Source organism: Ambystoma mexicanum, chromosome 4q (genome assembly GCF_040938575.1).
Source record: "Ambystoma mexicanum isolate Mex_15411 chromosome 4q, UKY_AmexF1_1, whole genome shotgun sequence".
Taxonomy (NCBI): Eukaryota; Metazoa; Chordata; class Amphibia; order Caudata; family Ambystomatidae; genus Ambystoma; species Ambystoma mexicanum.
The window spans coordinates 1127498965-1127519820 of record NC_090928.1 but is presented as its reverse complement, the minus strand read 5'-3'; the positions used below and the strand labels follow the sequence as shown (position 1 = coordinate 1127519820).

Here is a 20856-nt window from a genome sequence, read left to right as displayed (position 1 = left end):
AAATCTCCTGTAGCTACCATTGTGAGACCTTTATCAACATCCATCAATCATTCATCAATAGGTGTCACTTAATTTTCTTAGAAAATCTCTGCTGTCCTGCTTCAACGGATTCCTGTAAACATTGGCTACCAAGAGGCCATAGGCTTTAGTGCTATATTCAACTACCATCAACCCCTGGTTCTCCGTCCAACTTGTATTGTTTCTTCCCCCCAGGGAGCTAGCAATTGCAGTTAACAGCCCTCCAGATGGTCAACCTGTGTATCCTTTTGAGGATGGTTGGGTAAAGTGTGATAGCCATCTATATAGACCCTATATCGGGCGCTTCATGGTCTAGGAGCGGAATATCTGCGTGTCAAATTTTCTCGCTATCTCCCTAGGCGCTCTGTGAAATCTGAATCAGCTGGTTTGCTGTGTGTTCCATCTTTTCACCGCTCCTGATTGGGTGGATGTGCTTTTTCTTTGGCAGCAGCACAGCTATGGAACAAGCTTCCTGCTGAAATGAAAAAGATCCATAACCATCTGGCCTTTAGGAAGGCCTTAAAAACATGTATTTTCTGTTACAAAGGTTGGTCGATGACTGGTGGATGTCTGTTGGGATGTGCCTCTCTAGCGCCATGATGCCTTCGGGAGACCGTGCGCTTTACAAGAAGTAATAACATAACATAACATCCTATCCATGGCCCAAGTTTCCTGTAATAACCTTCTCGAGTACTCCTTCAAATATTTGGACAGGTCAATGTTTGCATAACGCTGACTATGGAATCTTGAGTTCCACAAAACCATGCCAAATCCCTTCATTGCTAGAGTAAAGGAGGCAAACTCACACCCGGTGCAGATCTTTTTACAAGGGACCTCGAAAGACAAGTCCAATCTTGCTTCAGCCAGTCAACCTGGGAAGTTTTACTGACCGCCCTATAATCTGAGTCAAAACGCTTAGTATTCACACAAGTGATTAATAATCCGTTTAGCTCGTCCATGCCAAAGGAGTCAACTCCAATGCTCCGACACAGAGCTGGCTTTTGTGTCTGGCCCCCGATAAAGGGGGTTATATCATACCCCATTGAGTTCAGAGTTTTGGCTTCGGCAAGTATCATATAATGTACTATCCTTGAAGGTGTTTCAAGGGTAACTAGATCCACCCATCCTCAATGAATTTAACCTGTTCACTGTCATGAGAGGCAATTAATCTGAGTCTTGGCACTTCATAAAACAGGGCCAGCACATTTGAGCGGTTTAATAAGGGTGTTGTATATTCAGATAATATAAACTCCAACATTAGCATGGGATCTCTATTGTTTCACATAGAGAATTATCCAATGGGCTTTTTCTCTGAGTTGAGCACCCAGGCTACCAACATCTGAATTTTAAAACAAGAGTATGGTTGTGACCTACTAACTATGTTCGATCCATGAAACAAAAGAGCTGACTGACCCATTTTATAAACCCCAGATTATGCTGTACTGACCGAACATCTAGACTTGGCCTGTCAGTTCTAGGGCACATCCATAGTGTCTTTGCAGGACTTATATCCAACGTTACCAAGAGTTCATCCATGAAATTGTGTTGATTTACACCCTCTGAAGTCTTTTGGACACCTGTTACAGCATCGTCCAGGGGAGAAAGGATAGTCCAGGGACTAAGCGTTCGTCTTGGAAGCAAGACAACGCAGCGCAACACAGGTACGAATCCCAATCCCATGCTTAGAAACCACTCGTTGGTATTAAGCGCGTTATAAAAGAACAATTATCAGCAGATTACCCCCTTTTTTGCTTTGTTTCCTCTTGCACTTAGGGAGTTTTCACTAAAAGCGTAGCCTTTGCGGGGGCCGTCCTTTCCCACACCTCGTTCATAGTAAGTGCACAAATAAATTGTCTAGAAGATTTCTTGTTATGATTATGTTTCTTCTGTTATTTTGTTTTATTTTTAACCAACATACATTCTTGTTCCCCTGAGGATATCATTTCAACCGTGGCTGGGACAAGTTCAACTAAATCATCATTGGAGGGCATGCAATCTTGCCCCTCCCCCCCCTGAAAAAATATGTTGGATCAAGTCAACCAGATCATCTATAGTTTCTTCTCTAGGCATAGCAATCTATTATCGGGCCCCACTATGCCACTCCAGTCGTCTGTTACCACATTCGCCATGAGAGGCAGCATTGACCCCCCATATTGTCCTCTTGCCAAGTTATAATCTTATGTGGCTTTGTTTTCAGATGCAAAGGAGAGACATCTCTCTCAAGGACCTTTCTTAAAGTCATTTGCATAGCATTTAAGATGTATGTGTGATGCTTTACTTCCATCCGTATGTGTTCATAAAGGTTCACCAATGGCGATAAAACGAATTTCAAAGCAGATATTGAGGCCGGCCCCAAAGAAGATAAATCTCTTTGGAACTCTCTATCAGTGGAGCCTGACCTGGATCCAGGCATTGGTGAGGTAATGTAGGCATCCAGGAGTGAATCTCCCAGATTATCTTTGAAGATGGCAGGAGTGTTAGAGGGTGAGAAATGAGTTTAGGGAACTAGAATCCTCAAGATCCGCCATAACCAGAGTTTCCGTAGATGGCCTATCAGAATTCCCTTCTCCCTCATATAGCCACCCTTCAGCTGATTTCGGAGGGGGATATTGAGGGGTTCCCACTTCCTCACAACCCAATGCAGCAGTCTGTGAATTACTCCTCATCTCAAGATTTTTAGGAGGGAAAAGTTATGTATGTTCTTGCTGTAACGCTGCACCATTATGACTGATGCGTTCAGACCAAGTTCAAGGGAATTGTTTGTTTTCAAGCTGTTCGGTGAGGTAAACGGGGCATCATCCCCAATAGGCTCTGATTACTTGCTGTGAAGTTTATACTTGTTCCTTCAAAGGCAAATTGCCTGAGACTAACAAATGTTCTCAAGTTTGGGACAAACACACCAACCACAATCAGTAAAGCAAGTTACAGTGCCGACCAACGCCGCCCTCTCAAGCATGCAGCGCACACTCCACACTCATGGACTAGCAGACTGCCAGAATGCAGTTTCTGCTTTACCACCCTTTGCTGCTTCATGCCAGTCAGTAAAAATGGAAGGGGGCACCTTACCATGCCATTTGTTAGAGCTGCAGCCTGCTTCTAACGACGAATAGCAGCACTCGGCTTCAAAGACTTCACAGCCATTCAATTATCTGAATTTAACTGTCAGAAAGTAGGCACCAGTCGCCCTTGTGCACTGCACTTCCCTGTGCTGTACTGTTTAGATGTTAAAGGAGACAACACTCCTCTTCACAGGCAAAAAAGACATGAAAATCCAGAAAGCAGGTAAGCACGAGAAAGGAGCCTTGCCACATTCCAGAGGGACATAGTAGTAGGTTAGCACAAGGAAGCAAGCCGTCAAGTCGCACCAGTGCACTTGCCGCTTATGATGGCTTTATAGAGGAAGACCAACAGCTGGTCATCAGTTGATCAAGGGTGGATTATGGGCAGGTGCACATACATGAATGTTTGGTCCTCACAGATAGATTACCATAGCACCTCCCATTCTGCTTACAGAAACAAATCTAAAGCACCTTGCTCTAAGTCAACACACAGACCCTATAGGGCCTATGCTCGCATAGGGCACCTATGAAAGGCCTCCAGACAGCTACAGAGCGCTCTTGACTTAGCATACAGCTACAGCTAACAGCTGGGCAAAAACAGTATAGCGCTTAAGTAACACTCACCCTTCACAATCTGGAGAGGCATTTCTGTTTACAATTTGCAGAACAGTGGTGAGAATCACTCTCCCCAGGAACGTCCAGCTACTCGGACCTTCTCCAGACTCCACGGCCTAGACACGGCTCCCAGAGACCGCTGACTACAACTGCAGAGCCACCACTAGCTCATCAGAATAGGTACTCCAAACTCGACAGCCGGCAAAATTAGAGGCGAGAACCTAACAACGTAGAGAATAAGAGCATCAAGCCGCACCACAGCGTAGCAGTGGACGCCTCCGACACTCGTCATTGTTTGAATTCGTTTTTAAAGAGTCCTGTGATTTTGAAATACAGTTTCACCTGAGGCAGTTTTGGATGTGCTAGTTTCACTCACTGGAGATTATTTAAGTGAATTTCACAGCAAACATGTGACTAGTGTGCTCTTACCTCACCTGATGCCGCATGCCTCTACGCACTATTATCATACAATAAATGATGGTAGTTCTATCGTTAATAAGAAACGATTCCCATTTCTCAAAATAATGTTGTGACCATGCAAGCTGCTGTAAAACAATTCAATTTGTGTTAAAATTAGAACATGTATATTTTTTCAGGATGTTGCTGAGGTTTTGGATCCAAGCCTAAAGCCTATTTTAGGCAAAGAAATCTACAGAAGAGGAGGGCAAGACTATATCAAGATTGGAGATTCCGAAATAGAGTACAACCACAACTTCAGGTATTCACTGTAGATGCAATCATTTCTTGTTTTTAAATTGTTTTCTTGCCTCTGGGTGCATTTTCCAAGCCAGTTCTTTAAGAAGCTTGGTCCGATCCAGCATTTATGTATGGACTCAGATGTTGGTAATGGGGCATATACAGCAGCATGTTCTGCTCTGCGTGCGGAATGTCTATTCAGCATCTCCTGCATCTTCAAATAGTGAAGATTCAAGGAATGATGGGTAGTGTTCCTAGGTAGTGCATTATGATGGTACATCTGGTATCCCTCCAAGCTGCTGTAAGCCTTTCCCCACGGTACTTTTCACTGTGTTTTTACACAGTATGCGTATAGGGTGTAGCAGATAAGGAGGTAAAGAAATACGGAGAATGTGCATAGGGATGTAAGCGGGCTGGTAGAATGAGGGGCATTGAAGGCTGGCACCGCATAAACACATGGTAAAATGCAGTGAAATGTCCTCTGTGATTGAATGTAATAGATCTGATATATTTTAAGCCATGAGAGAAATAATTTGCTACCTAATCCGTTTGAGATGTTTCAGGAACTTGGGTCTTTGGGTGAAATAAGCAGTAGCTGGGCCATTTTATTGATAGTATTAACATAATTTCCTTAATGCAGTGAAATGTGATTCATCTCCCTCTGTGGCAAACATCCCACATGGTGTAGCCATATATGCAAGTAAAATCATGCAGGTTCCTAACCATCAATCATGCTCCCTTTCTGTCATGCTTTTCCTTGGAATGAAAGGAGAATTATTTCACAAAGAGGAAGTTTGGGTGTAAGGGAGCGCGCCTCTGCGTAACTGCATCATGATCAAAAAACATTGTTTGGCCGTGCATCTTGCTGATAACTGGACTCATTCTTGTTTGGCTTTATTTAGCACAATACAAGAAGCCAATAGGCATACACAGATTCATGCCGAAACATCCAATCCCAGGCATAGGACAGATCCTGTCCATAGTTGATACTTGGCTGGTGAAGGTCAGGAGAGCGCATTATCCCCCAGAATAGTGCCTACTCCCCTGTTAGAAATCATAGCAGAGCCCCAAGCCATAAGCAGCACCGCTTCTCGTGGTCTTTCTACGGCAGGTAAAAAGATGCGCGTTAACTTAGCCAGCATGACCGCCCTTCAAGTTCATTCTCAATTGTAAAAATAAAGGCGTAGAAAGCTTCAATTCAGGAGATCAATAAAGCTAACATTTTGGCATTATCCTGGTCTTCAAATTGCTAATAAAAATTGTAGTTATTATTATTACAATTTGATTTTTATAGGACGCAACTCGTACCGGAATAGACACATTTAGAGATAGCAGTAGGTTAGCATTAGAAAGAGGTTGATAACTGAAACGGATAGTTACACATACTAATCCTTGCAATTAAACAGGAGCGTTTTTAATGCATTTTTAAAAGGCGATATTTTTGGGATATTCTTTATTTCTGACTGGACAGAGTTCCACAGATTGGGTGCTCAGACATCAAAACAAGTGCCTCCAAATGTTTTCAAATTAAAATGGGGCACTTTCAGATTTCCATGAAAGCTAGATCGAAGTAGGCGTATATTTACAGTCTTGTTTATGCGTTGTTTTAGATATAATTCGATGTTGTACTGGAAACCAGTGAAGAGATGGTCTTGCTTTTGTTATATGTTCGTTTTTAGCCAGCCCATATATGGCTCTAACCGCTCCATTATGTTATATCTGAAGGGTTTTTATTTTGTTTTTTGTGGTTCCGCCCAACAGACTATTAGAATGGTCAAGTCTTGAATTTATTAAGCCCGTAGCCACTGAGGAGGTACTTTTTTCAAATGGGTACGGTTTAATCTGCCTAACAAGCTTGGTTGTGTAAGCACATGCAGCTTTGGTCTGATGTACATGTTTAGTCATGGCATGTCCTGAGTCTAAATAGACCCCCATGGTCTTTACCCATGGACTGACTTGTACAGTGTAGTTTCTATTTTAAACTGAGTATACCCATCATCCATTTTTTTTATTTGATGTGCACCTACAATCAGCAACTCTCTTATTCAATGCTAGTGAGTTGGCAGTCATGCATTCCTGGGCTGGATTAAATCATACACACCATTCACTCTTTCCCATCTTCTTCATAACTCCCGGTAAGTTCTAGGATCACCTGCGTGTCGTCGGCATAGTTCGTATAACTAATGCCTGCGCAGTCCAGGAGGTCAAAGAGTGGTCTTGTATACACATTAAATAGTGTGGGGGAGAGACATGCCCACTGAGGCACGCCACAATTCAGTTGCTCCGAGGCTGCCTGGAAACCATCTGAGGCAACCCTAGCATTTCGAGGTCCAATGAAGGAAGCCATCCATGAAACAGTAGCTTCAGTACAATTCACTAGGTTCCTTAGCCTCTCGAGCAGCAATTTATGATCTATGAGGTCGAATGCTGCAGAGAGATCAAGGAGCATCAGCAGTGCAATTCGACCCTCATCAACAGTTTTTGCAAGGTTCGGTTTTATGTCCAACATAGTGGTTTCAGTCCCACGAGAGGCTCAAAAGCCAGATTGTCAGACACAACACATTATATTTTTCAATATGCGTTTGTAGTTGTAAGTATGCTATCCTATCTAAGATCTTTAGCAAAAAAGGGACCTTAGTGATAGGACGATAGCTGTCTGCCAGCAAAGGGTGAGCAGTTTCCTGTTTAAGAATGGGTGGGATCCACACTTCCTTAAGGCATTGAGGTACTGTAAGAGACCCATGGTATCAAAAGCATGAACACAACACCGAAAGAGAAAGTTTAGAAAACCTTTATTATTTTGAAACAGGGTAGGAGACTTCCTAACTTGCCCTATCACTAGAATGGGAGCTAGCTCGACCATTAAAGAAAACAGAAAAGTCCCAGTCAACCCAATCAATTTAAAACAATAAACCTAATACTTGCCCTAACTCTAATACAAAAAGGTGTACGGGAAACATGATTAAATAATGAGGATAGTGTAATAAAAGAATCAGGGTGGCAAAGTATTCACAGAATGTTACGAATAGGGATAGGCAGCACTGTGTCTTATAGTAAGGCACCCTTTGACTTGTGGGAACAGTTCAACAGTTTATCCCACCTATGGCTGTCTCAAAATCAAGCTTTTCTTAATTTTCAAAACCAGGCTTCTCTTAATGTTAAAAAACTAAAGTTCTGCAAATGTCTCTTTGCACGCAAGCTTTTTCGCTTTAGAATTATAAGTAAAATGTTTCTTCTTTCTCAATTTACTCGGGTTTCCCTTCCCCAAATTCAATGACTTCTATTTGACAACAGTTACTAATAACATTCACAGTTTCTTTCAACTCACTTGAGGTTTCCCTTCCCCAAGCTTTCTTTGTGTCGCAGACCTTGGAAACAGCATGGATTTCAGTTTCCTTTCTATGCCTGGCCACTCTGACTGTTACTATTTTCCTCCGGTTTTGGCAATGCCTTCTGGTATTTTTAGTTCAGTAATTTTGGGCTCCCCTCAATCGGGCGCAAGCTCCTCTTAATTGTACTTTCACTCGGCAAGCTTCCCTCAAGCAAGCTCAAGCTGTTGTGTCCTTGTTTTACACACTGTTTTCTTGAGAACTCCCCTTGATCGGGCGCAAACTCTTTACTTCGATACAGTGTCACTTGTTGAATTCTAACTTCCCGTTCGGAGACTTTCGACTGTGCCGTCTTTATTACGGCATGACCACTTTGCTACAAAATATCCACTTTGCACTTTAAACAATATTTACTTTCACTCAACACGCAGTTGCCAGTTCTCCCGCGATATGTTTTGGATACGGTTTCTTTTACGGCAAACCAACCGGGCCTTTGATCTACTCAAATCACTCACCGGTTGTTGCCGTTCTTCTGAGGTCAAATTTCTTTCAACTTGCAACTTGGTATTTCATCGAACCTCCCCAAACTACATCTGTTGGTGGGAGGGAAGCAGGCCTCGCTTCACGGACTTCCTAAAAGGGCACTTTCAGTTCAACTTTACCAACAGTAGTTTGTATGCGTCGTTTTTTAACCTGACCTTCTTGCAGTTTTTCCACAGCTTGTAAAAACCCTTTTATTTTCACGTTCCCCCTTTCTTACTCGCAGCAGCTCAGTCAGCCCGCTTCTGCCTTGCCTCAAGCCCTGTTCAAAATGTGTCTCTGTACTCTGCCCTTTATTCTCAGGTGTAGCATTAATGAATGGCAGGTGTAGGTAGTCAAGGTGTGGTGCGTGACTCTGCCTGACCTCATTAGCCGGACAGAACCTCAGGGTGAAACTAGAGGTATTTCTTCCATGGTCTGTTTTCCTCTTTTTGGGTTTAATACCTGGGTCCTGGAATGAATAGCAGGGATTTTGGGAGCCGTAGTGTTTTGCAAAATCAGACTGGGACGCAAAGGGTTATGGGAATTGTAGTATTCTTGCATAAGTATAACAGAGTTTGATGGGTTATTGTTTGGGAAATCGGTAAAAGTATATTGCGGTAAAAAGGGCTTGAGGAATTGCAGTGTGTGTTTGGTCTGAGGAATAGGGAAATACGTAGATTTAGGGATCTCGACTGTCTACTATTACAGAGACTGGACATGTTGTCTATGCCAATAGGGAGTGAGCCAAATGGATATGCTATATTTGCAGCATGGCCGCGCATGGTATCAACATATCTTAACTTAATGCCTATAGATTCTTTCATTGTTGAGTCTTGAGAAAAGTTGAGGAGGTTATCGGAGGAGGATTTGGGTTGGGAAATTATGGATATGGAATGGATGCAAATACTACGGCCAGGTTTTAGAAGTAAGTTGGATTTGAGTCCGAGACTTATGCATCAGAACATTTTGGGACGCCTGTGCTGGACTCCGGTGCGCATGCATGGCTTGGATTTGATGGACAACGATACTTGCTGGGGATAAGGGAAAGAGAGGGGCACTCTTATTCATATGTGGTGGAATTCTTCTAGGTCAAAGGATTTTCTAGGTCGAAGGATTTTTGTGGAAATGTATTGGACAGGTTGGACACAATATTATCAATACATTTTCTGAGACTGCCTCTTCAAACTCTTTTGTTATCCAGTAGGAGAAGGTGTAGCATTGCTAGCCAGTACGGTCATTGAATTGACAAAGTACTAGTCGTAGCAGCAAAACAGATTTTGAAGTTGTGGAAAATGAGAAAAAAAACCACAGGTAGAGAGCTGGTTGAATGATCTGGAGGAGTTATCAGACTTCGAGAATGTTTTATTTCAAATACGGAATCAAGAAGAAAGGTATTTAGCAATCTGGACACCCTTTAATAGACTGTATGGTACGTGAGAGTTGGTTACATTTTAAAGGGTTTTAGTTGATGGAAGAAACCAAGGGTAGTAGCAGTGTCCATCTATATATTGTACAATTGTATGTGTTTTTGTGTGATGTCACGCTTTCCTTTTTTTTTTTCCTTTCTTTCTTGTCGTCCAGTGTTGTATGTTGGTTTCATAGTTGGGATAAGTATGTTTCAAATAGGATTAAGTTATGTTATGTATATTATTATACTATGTAATTAATTCTTTCAGTCTTTTTGGGTGTGTTAAGTATATTCTGTAAATACTTTTTTTTTTTTGTGACGTTATATTATTGATTGTATCCAATGCTTGAATCAGATGTTTTATTGTGAAATGTATAAATAAAGTGTTTTAAAAATAAAATAAAGCTAACATTGTAAAACATAAACGTCAATGTTTGCATTAAAATAATCGGGAAAGGAAAAACAGAACATAGCTATAATAGGGGCAGTGCTGATGTTGCTCAAAGTGCAACGGGGACACGTTCCATATATTCTGTTCCTCACTCAAAATAGTGCGACTCCCTAAGAGTTCGGTGAAACACCTTTGGCACAGAGAGGGGCACTTTGTTTTAGGACCTTTGTGATGATTCACAGGTCTCGACACTTCTCCCTACAGAGGAGCCCTTTCCTATGAGGCTAGGGAGGTGAGACTGCTACCCAATAGTCCCCCTAGGGGTGTAATATGCGGGAGGACATCATAGGTAGAGGCTTCACTCCCTGGGATAGGTACGCCTACCTGGGGAAACGCCTCCCTAAAACTATGTCACTCACATTCTTGTAACCCTTTCCCACTATTGATATTGAGACCATGTGCTATTGTTAGAGACTGACTGTTCCAATTGTGAAGTATACTGGGATGAGGAAGAACACTAGAAGCCCATGGAATGGATTAGTGAAAAAGCAACCAGCTACTGTGATGAGGTGGTCCGCAGGAGGCATAATGAATAAACAAGGAACTCTTAAATATGGCGTGATGTTACACAAGGGCAGAGTCAACAAAATAAAACAACATTCAAGAAAGGAATCGGGGCGGTCCATCGCGGAAGACGCAAGTCCCCGAATGAAGCCCAGGAAGTTCAAACTGGGCATTTTGAAGCAGAAGTTCAGCAAGTCTATGAGAGTGAAGAGGCGAACCGAGGGATGCAAGTAACGCGTCCAACTGGTCGTAAAGTAGCCGACATGCTGAGGTCAGACAAGTACCCTGGTGGTGGTGTGACCTGTAGCAGGTGGAACGGATGGTCCTGAAACGAGACTGTGACCGCCAACAGTAACCTGCCACTGAGCCGCACAGGAGAACAGAGAGGAGAAGCGAACAGTAATAAGCAAGACCCACAGCCCCGTGAAGAACCAGTGAAGTATTCCTGCAACGGGAAAAACAGAAAGTCCGGGTCTGGACCGGATGAAGGAAAAGTGCATCAGGAGTTATCTCCTTCGACGCAGTGGTCAGTCTCACACCACTTCTGAAACTGAGATTAAGAAAGAGTACATCAGGAGTTATTTCCCTCAGCGCAGTGGTCAGTCTCATACCACCGCTGAGCCAGATATTAAAAAAGAGTGCTTCGGAAGTCATCTCCCTTGGCGCAGTGACCAGTTTCATACCACTGCTAAAGCAGAGACTAAGCAAGAGTGCTTTGGGAGTCATCTCCCTCGGGGCAATAGCCAGTATCAGACCACTGCTGAAGCAGAGATTATAATAGGGGGTACCAGGAACCGTCTCGCTCGGCACAGTATTGTGGTTGAAAAAGAACCTCAGGAGAGTCACAGTGAACTCTGAGAGAAATCTCTCTGTTGCCAAATAGCAAGTGGAACTTAGACAATGGTTGGAGTTTCTGTACTTCTTGTTAAGAGCTAAGAAGATTAAAACAAGCAGTTGGTAAAGAACTTTCATCAACGGACCAGGTGAATGGAGCCATTCCCATGGTCCCATCTTTGGGTTGAACTTTGAAAGAACTATTCGTTATAAAGCTGAAGAAGCAAACCAGGAGAAGGGAGGCATTCTCCTGGAGATGAAGATTTGAACTTTACTTTTGATTAACACCCTAAGTTAATAGCGTGAGGGTTAGATTAGTGGTTATGAGGGAGTTTGGGGAAACAGCCCTTTTTCTTTTGACAGACTTCTGAAGGCACACCCGTGAACGCTCACACCAAGGAGAATACAACCAGCTAGGGAAGAAAGCCCAAGTCGATCTTGTAAGGATAATAGGTTTTATTTTAAACAGAAATGAGCCACTGCTACGACTGTTTAAAAAAAGGCTGAATACCCACCTTTTCAAACTTCCTCCTTTTTACTGCATTCTGTTGCTGCTCTGCTTCTCTTCCTCTTACATTGAATTGTTGTGCTGCTAGCTCTATCCGTTTTTTGTCTGTCTTGTATTGCCTTATCTGTGCGCTCTGAGGTCTTCGGGCATGTTTGTTTGTTTGTTTTATTTATAAAGCGCGCCTGACCAAGGCGCTTAGGTAAAAGACGTGGTTACATGATACAATATATACAATGGTTACATGATGTAGTAATAAAAACAAATTACAAGTAATGAGTTCAAATATAAATGCACACGTAAGGGTGGGTGGGGAGCATGGGAGAGTGTATAATACAAAAAAAAAGGGGAAGAGATATATATAAAATAAGGGGAGTGTGGCGAAGTAACAGGTGTGGGGTGAATGGTGTTCGTCTTTATTCAGTAACCAAGTGATGACGTGACTTCTGAATTTTATAAAGGTTTGAATAGTTTTGACGTCCTGTGGAAGAGTATTCCATAGTTGGGCGGCTAGAACCGGGAAACTGGTTGCGCCAGCTCTTTTTAGGTTGTACCTGGGCACCACCAGGCAGGATGTGTTAGTAGATCTTGTAATTCTGTTTGACAGTTTCATGGTGAATTTGTCTGTTAGATATGGTGGGGCTTGGTGGTTCAAGGATTTGTGGGTAAGGCAGATGGTTTTTAAGTCGATTATTTCTTGAATGGAGAGCTATTTATAAAGCTTTCTAGTTGCTGATATGTGCTGTCTTCTAGGTTTGTTTAATGCAGCTCTGAGCGCATTATTTTGCAGAACCTGTAGTTTATTGATTATAGATTTGTTGGCGCCTAAGTATAGGCAGTGGTCGAAGTGTAAGAAAAGAAGTTCCCTGCTAGCGTGACCCGCTCCACACAAACCCCATCGCCACGCACCCTCCCACGCACAATACAAAGCCCCAAACACATGCGACTACTGTTTAGGGGGAATGTTCAGTGCAGTGCACTGAAAGTGCAAATTTCAAACTCTTCCTACACTGTTATTTTAAAACGAAACCGTCCCGGAACGGTTTCTTTTTAAAATAAAAGTATAGGAGCTGTAAAACTTAATTTTAAAAAGTAGAGGAGCACCGCTCCCAACCGCTCCCGCTCACTTCGACCACTGAGTATAGGCCATTGCAGTAGTCCAGTTTAAACTGTATAAGTGCTCTGGCCAGTATGAGGCAGCTATTACCATATGCTATCATGCACGAATCTAAATGACATTTCGCACTTTGGAGATGCTAACTTGCCCATTATGCGCATTGTATGTATAACTCTTCATGCCATGCCTTGCCTCCTCGTCGATGTTGAAGTGTTTTACCTGTTCCATTGTGCCACCTTACCCCAAAAGGTGCATTTAGGTATTGTGTCAGCTTACGCTATTCCAAATCTAGGCATTGTGTCAGCTTACTCTAAAAAGTGCATTTAGGTATGTCAGCTTACGCTGTATTCCAAATCTAGGCATTGTGTCAACTTACTCTAAAAAGTGCATTTAGGTATGTCAGCTTACGCTGTATTCCAAATCTAGGCATTGTGTCAACTTACTCTAAAAAGTGCATTTAGGTATTGTGTCAGTTTACGCTGTATTCCAAATCTAGGCATTGTGTCAGCTTACTCTAAAAATTGAATCTAGGCATTGTGTCAGCTTACTCTAAAAAGTGCATTTAGGTATGTCAGCTTACGCTGTATTCCAAATCTAGGCATTGTGTCAACTTACTCTAAAAAGTGCATTTAGGTATTGTGTCAGTTTACGCTGTATTCCAAATCTAGGCACTGTGACAGTTTACTCTAAAAATTGAATCTAGGCATTGTGTCAGCTTACTTTGTACTCCAAATCTAGGCATTGTGTCAGCTTACTCTAAAAATGTAATCTAGGCATTGTGTCAGCTTACTTTGTACTCCAAATGTAGGCATTATGTCAGTTTACTCTAAAAAGTGCATTTAGGTATTGTGTCAGCTTACGCTGTACTCCAAATCTAGGCATCGTGTCAGCTCTCTTTAAAAAGCCTTCCGTGTACATCCCAGCCACATATGCAGCATCTGCTGATTGCCAACCACCAACCAGGCCACCCACCACCAACAAAATGTTCCTACCAGGCATCTTCACAATGCTGCTGAGAACTATTCTCCACCTCATTAATTCCTCTTGTCCACCTAGTTCCACCCTGAGCTTGGCCACCGTAGGCACCACTCCACCACCTTCCGTAGAGCCCCACGCCACAACCATGCCATTCCAATTCACCCTACCATGCAGCCTCTCAGAAAGAAATACCAGATTACGGTCCAGATTACCTAAACTGTACGAGCCTCGAGCCAGGGACTCTATCCAGTCCAAACTGAATAACCGCTCCACTACCATTAGCACCTGCGCCAACCTTACATTGGAAAGACCTAAGACCAGCCCACCTGATACTACACCCAAACACAAAACCTACAACACAGCCACCATCTCCACCCCCACCAAAACCACTGCCGCACTCATAAAAGGCGCCCTTATCAATGCACGTTCTATAATAGCCCACGCTACAGACAATAGCGGACCTCATCCTAGCAGAAGATCTAGATTTCTTAGCCGTAACCGAGTCCTGGCTCCACGCAGCCGCAGGACCAGCCCTCTCACTAGCGATCCCCGACGACTACATCATCCTCTGAGCGGATAGAACAGAATCTAGAGGCGGTGGCCAAAACACACCTCAACATTAGACTTGACTCCTCTACCCACTTATCATCTTGTGAAACACTCACTACTAAGCTGCCTACTACTAATTCCCAAACGATATCCATTCACTTACTCTACAGGCCTCCCGGACCCTTAGGATTCTTCGAGGAAGACCTTAGCACCATCCTCACCAAAAACCTGAAAAACACCTCCCAATGCCTCCTCCTAGGGGACTTGAACCTAGGCTTTAAAGACCCCAAAGATCACCAGGCTACCCTCATCAATAAGACACTTTCTGAATTAGGCTTTACCCAAAAAGTATCTGGCCCCACCCACAACAAAGGGAGAACCCTCGACTGGGTAGCAGACTACAACTGCGCAGCCTCCATTACCGATAACTCCCCTCAATCATGGTCCGACCACCATCTCCTCTCCTTTACCCTCTAATCCTTGAGCCCCATCACCAACAATGTGCTAGTCTCAGCCATCCCCACGAGAAGTAAAAAAAAATATCACAGTTGAAAAACTGATAACTCTCATCCTCCCTACTCTTAACCAACTCCCTGCTTCCTCCAACTCTCATGACCTGGTAGAAGGCTACAACAAAACTATGCGCACCGCCTTAGACTCCATTGCACCATTAAAACTAAGAAAATGTAAACAGAAAAAGCATCTCAACCACTGGTTCTCCAATCACCTCAAAACCCTTAGACTAGAAAAACGCAAAATGGAACAAACTTGGAGACATTCTCCCACAGACCACAACAAAATATTGCTCAATAAAATAACATCCAATTACAAAAAAGAAATCATAGCCGCCAAACAAGAATCGTACAACCTGAGAATAGCTCAATCCAACTCCAGCACCAAAGAGTTGGTTACGATCATTAAAGAACTGGAAACACCTGTGCTAACGCTAGACACCTGTGTGAAGGACAAACAATGGTGCACCAGTGTCCAAAATGCCCTTAACAACAAAGTCACAAGCCTTCAAACTAAAATCAAAAATAAGAAAGACTCCCTAGCCAAACCATCCAACCCCACCAACACGACCCCGCGCCCCATGCCCCAACACCCTCTGCTCAACCCCTCCCGCTTTAGCTTCTCCAGTCTCCACTCTTGAAGTGGAAAAAATCATTCTCAGCCTAAAACCATCTAACAGTCAGGGCGACCTTTGCCCCCCACAAATTATTAAAGATGCGCCAAGAGACCTCTCGCCATTCATCACAAGACTCATCAATGCCTCCTTCTCCTCAGGTACCGTCCCCAGCAACCTCAAAGAGGCCTGGGTCCTCCCCCTTCTCAAAAAGCCTTCTCTGGACCCCTCCATTCCCACCAACTACAGACCCATTACCATCGTCCCCTTCCTGCTCAAGATATTAGACAAGACAGCCTACCAACAAATCCAAAAATACCTTGAACTTAACCACCTCCTTGGTATCCGACAACAAGGCTTCCGACCCCAACACGGGACAGAAACAGCCCTCATTGACCAGAAGGCTCAAATTGAAACTCGCAGAGACAACGGGAAAATGGTTTTACTGCTTCTCCTCGACCTCTCTGCAGCATTTGATCTAGTTGATCACAAAATCGTATGCAATCACCTGGGCTCAGCTGCCCACTTTTCCCAAGAAGCCATTGGCTGGATCGAGTCATTCCTTAGCAACAGATCCATGCGTGTCTTCTCCACCACAGCTGCCGCCGACCCCATCCCTGTCACATGTGGAGTCCCCCAGGGCTCATGCGTCTCCCCTACACTGTACAACGTGTTCACGAAGCACCTGTTTCATGATCTAGATGGTCTGGGAATCACTTACACTAATTATGCCGATGATACCCTGTTGACGGGAGATTACAACCATGATTTGGCCTTGGTGAACAGGGTGTACCTCATCATCCAGGCATGGATGGCATCTCACAGTCTATGCCTGAATGATGACAAGACTGAACTCATTATACTTGGTTCCACCGCAAACCTAACCAAATTGGACCACAACTACACCAGCTTCATTATAGACGGGAATCCGATCAAAGTAGCTAAGGAAGTAAAAACCTTAGGAATATACATTGACTCCTCCCTCTCCTTCCACAAACAGGTTAGCTCTATGGCATCCTCCACAGCCTACACATGTAAGCTTATAAGAGCAGCCAAACCCTTCTTATCCACCCAGAGCTGCATTACCCTAGCCAGAGCCCCTGTATTATCAAAACTGGACTATTGCAATGCCCTCTACGTAGGAGCCAGCAAACAGGTTACTAACAAAATACAGACGCTACAAAACAACGCTCTCAGAGCAGCGCTCAGCATCCCCAAGAGAGAACACATTTCCAACATTAGGAGAGCACATAACTGGCTCAACACAACAGATAAAATCCTGCTCAAAGTAGCCTCACTAACACACAAATGCCTCAACAACGCTGCCCCCCGCTACTTAGTCGACAGAATAAGTACACACACCTCCAACAGACCTACTAGAACCTCCAACGCAAACCTTCTCACAGTTCCCTGATTCAAACGCACCAAAATGGGTGGCAACAGCTTCCAGGTGAAAGCAGCCCAACACTGGAACTCCCTACCACCTTCTCTAAGAACACCCCAAACCTACAAACACTTTAGACGCAACTACATACACTGGATAAAGAACAATGACCGCTAATTCCATTCATCCCACCTCACCGGTACCTACCTGTAAATATGTATATTTGTAAATCCTTAAACTTTCGCCTTTTTCATGACTGCTTCAATCATCTATTATGGATTGTATCTAATGCACTGTATCCATAAAACCATTGTAATTACTGTACTGCATTGTAACATATTACCAAGCTGTGAATAACCTTGTTGCTCCTGCGCCCTCATAACCTCGGGTCTGGTGCGCAATACAAATGAATAAACTAAACTAAACTATTAGGAGACATTAGGGGTCTGCAAGCCCTAATCAGCTTGGATGAGGCAGTCATATTAACCTGTTTGGTTAGATTGGTATTGGCATCGAGGTAGAAACCCAAGGTTTTTACCTCTTTGGCAATGGGTATGTTGTTCCCATTGATGTGGATGCTCTTGTAATTCGGACCGAGTTTCTGAAGGTTGTTAGGTGAACCGACTAGGAGCAGCTCAGTCTTGTCATCATTCAGGCAGAGGCCATGTGTGGCCATCCATGCCTGAATGATAGAGTAGACTTCGTTAATCCGATAGACATCTATGTCGTAGGTGCCTGATAGTGTTAGGAGTATCTGGGTGTCATCTGCATAGTCCGTGTAGGTGGCACCCAGAAGGTCCAATTTGTCGAATAAGGGCTTTGTAAAGGTATTGTACAAAGTAGGCGATACGCAGGAGCCTTGTGGGACACCACAGATGATGGGGATTAGATCAGCCGCATCTGTAGGTGAGAAGACCCGCATGGTTCGGTTCGCGAGGAAATATTGGATCCACGTGACAGCAGAGTTGGAGTAGTGTGCTGCCAGTGACAAGTGGTTGCATAAGATTTTATGGTCATCCAAATCAAAGGCCACCGATAGATCTAAGAGTAGTAGGATGGCAACTTTACCTTTTGTCTTTTATTTCTTCGATCTGGCTTTTGTGGTCAACAAGGGCGGTTTCCATTCCATGCCGGGGTCTAAAGCCAGATTGACGGGTTCCTAGTAGTTGATTGTTCTCAAGGTATTCTTGAATTTGCAAGTATGCAACTCTATTTAAGATTTTCAGTAAAAAAGGGACTGTGGTAATTGGTCTATAATTAGTGGGTATAGACGGATCTAATGTTTGATTCTTGATTAATGGGAGAACCCAGGATTGTTTCAGATTGCTTGGGACTGAGTTGTTGGCGAATGAAGGATTTATTAGTTTGGTAATGAAAGGAGACAAATCTCTGGCTGCATCTTTTATGATCTGGGCTGGGCAGCTGTCACCTTTACAGTTAGATGCTTTTAGAGATGCTATACATTTTTGTACCTCAAAATGTGGTGCGGTATATACAAATTTAAATAAATAAACTGGCATATAGTTAAGTGCAGTCATTTCGCTCCTACTTTGGAGCGTGCACAGCGCCCCGGCAACAGCAGCAGACGCGAGCAAGAGGGTCATAGCCCAGATGGTGCTTCAGCCATTTCATCACCACACGCTGCAAGTTCCCATGACAATGCCATATACTGCTCCCGAACTCCCCTTTTCCCTTTTTTTACATTTACAGTACCCATGTTTCAGCGATTAAGTGGCTTACGCCACCAAAGCACCAAAACCAAAAAGTAGTGGAACTATGTTGCCCTGCCCTGCCCCTTCTACTCATGCACCAGCTTCCCCCCACTACCCAGAGACCCCCATACTCAACCCTCCAAAATGTAAACTATATACCTTCGTTTTCTCCACTGCACCCCACACTGCTGTGTTTACTTTACTATTAAGACAGATCAGAACACAACGAAAGAAAATGCAGCATTTAAATAACAAACATTAGTTGGTCACTGTCCACCACAGCATACTGCTTTAAGCAGCCTACCTGTTCCAATCACCCACCATTCCCACCTGTTAAGGGACACGCCTTGGGCTATAGCCACACATGCCTGCACATTAACTGTAAAGACACTGGGCCTGGTAATTCCCTTTCGCGGGACCCAGACCCGGTACGTCCCCATTCCATGGGGAGGAAGGTAGCAGCGGTACCGTTCATAACGGTACCATTGCTACCATCCTGGTCTGCTTGCGGGTGCCGCTCTGCACGCCTGGTCTGACCAGGCATGCAAAGCGGCCCCCAACTCGTAATGTTGCGGCATGGCAATAACGGCACCAGTAGCACTACCGGCGCCGTTGTTGCCTTACCGCAACATTCGTAATGAGGCCCACTGTGTCTGCAGCAATTTAATTGCAGAAGACACACATCAGTTTTTAATTGCAGAAGACACACATCAGTGCCGAGACCGGGGCTTTGTGACTGCTTGACAATGAGCGTTGTGTTCCAGGCAGTCCATACAAAGGTGCAGCACCAACCCAGCACTTGCACGATAACTCAGCATGGTGTGCCACTGGAGTGTTAACTGCACAACCCAGGTTCATATCACCCGTAGAGATGAAGTTACTAAATATGTAAATAAAGCCGTCCATCACTGCCGTCCTGGAGTGGTGCTCCTGGTTAAATAAAATAAGGGAGTGATCACTGATTTCTCAAAAAAGCAAGGGAATGTGGTACCCTTTAGCTCGCACCCACTTTGACCTCTGGCGGCAGCACGTTGATGGGCTTCTTGGTAAGCTACACGAGCATGTGGCATGATTTAACGAACTGGCGGTTATGGAAGTGCACTACCTGGATGACAATACACAAGCTAGGCAATATGGTGAGAGTGATAGAGCAGGCCGCAAGTTGGCCTGGGTGATTAGGCAGGAAATGGGGCAAAACACAATTGCAGGAGTGGTGAATCAAAGAGGGGACAGATGCAGGGAAGAGGAGAGCATAAATAAAACATTCAAGTACTACGTACACCTATACACCTTTAAGGCTAATCCCATAGGTGCAGCGATCTCTGATATGTTGAACAGAGGGGTGTAAAGAGGTTAGGTATGTGCACAGAGATTACAGAGGTGGAGATCATTGCCGCTGTGATGTCTCTCACTAGTGGGAAGGCACCAATGGCCTCACATCTGAGTTGTATAAGGCATGCAGAGACTTATCCGCTCCACACTTGAAAAAGGTTTTGGATGACTGTGTGGATGCAGTGCGACTCCCGGAGCCCATGAGAACAGCACTAATAATCCTGCGACTGGAATCCCACAAACCTGGCAAGCAATGTGCATCATACAGGCCGCTGTCCCTGCTCAAAATGTAGAATAAGATACTATCAAAGATACTGGTGCACCGCATTAAGGAGCATATGCCTTTACTGGTACAACCTGATCAGACCTGGTTTATTTACATTAGGTCTACAGTACAGAACTCCCATGGAGGTTTAACACTGATGCAACAGTATTTAGATTACAAAACGTAGTCAAGGTGAGTCAAACCGATAACACATTCAGAATGGCATTAAGCTATTCTTGGGGAGCAAAACCAGGTTAGGTAAAATTCCAGAATACAATAAGTAATTCAAGGGCAGTAGGCCCTATTGGTCCCAATATACAGTGTTACTCAGTTATAGCCAAACTTAATAAGGCCAACACTGTTACAAGTATATCTTGCAACATATGTAACTTTCTTGTGTTATGAATGGATTTAGTTACACAGCAATGTTACTTTTTAGAACTCAGTGCAGG

General features: G+C 43.8%; 1 protein-coding gene across 1 annotated transcript in view; it reads left to right on the top strand.

Annotated features, from left to right (window-relative positions):
- DNAH14 (dynein axonemal heavy chain 14) overlaps window positions 1-20856 on the top strand; it is a 2000441-nt gene that overhangs the window by 1466671 nt on the left and 512914 nt on the right. Inside the window, exon 68 of the mRNA XM_069608705.1 lies at window positions 4289-4410. Within this exon, the coding sequence (XP_069464806.1) occupies window positions 4289-4410 (122 nt within the window). The remainder of the gene's footprint in view (window positions 1-4288; window positions 4411-20856) is intronic.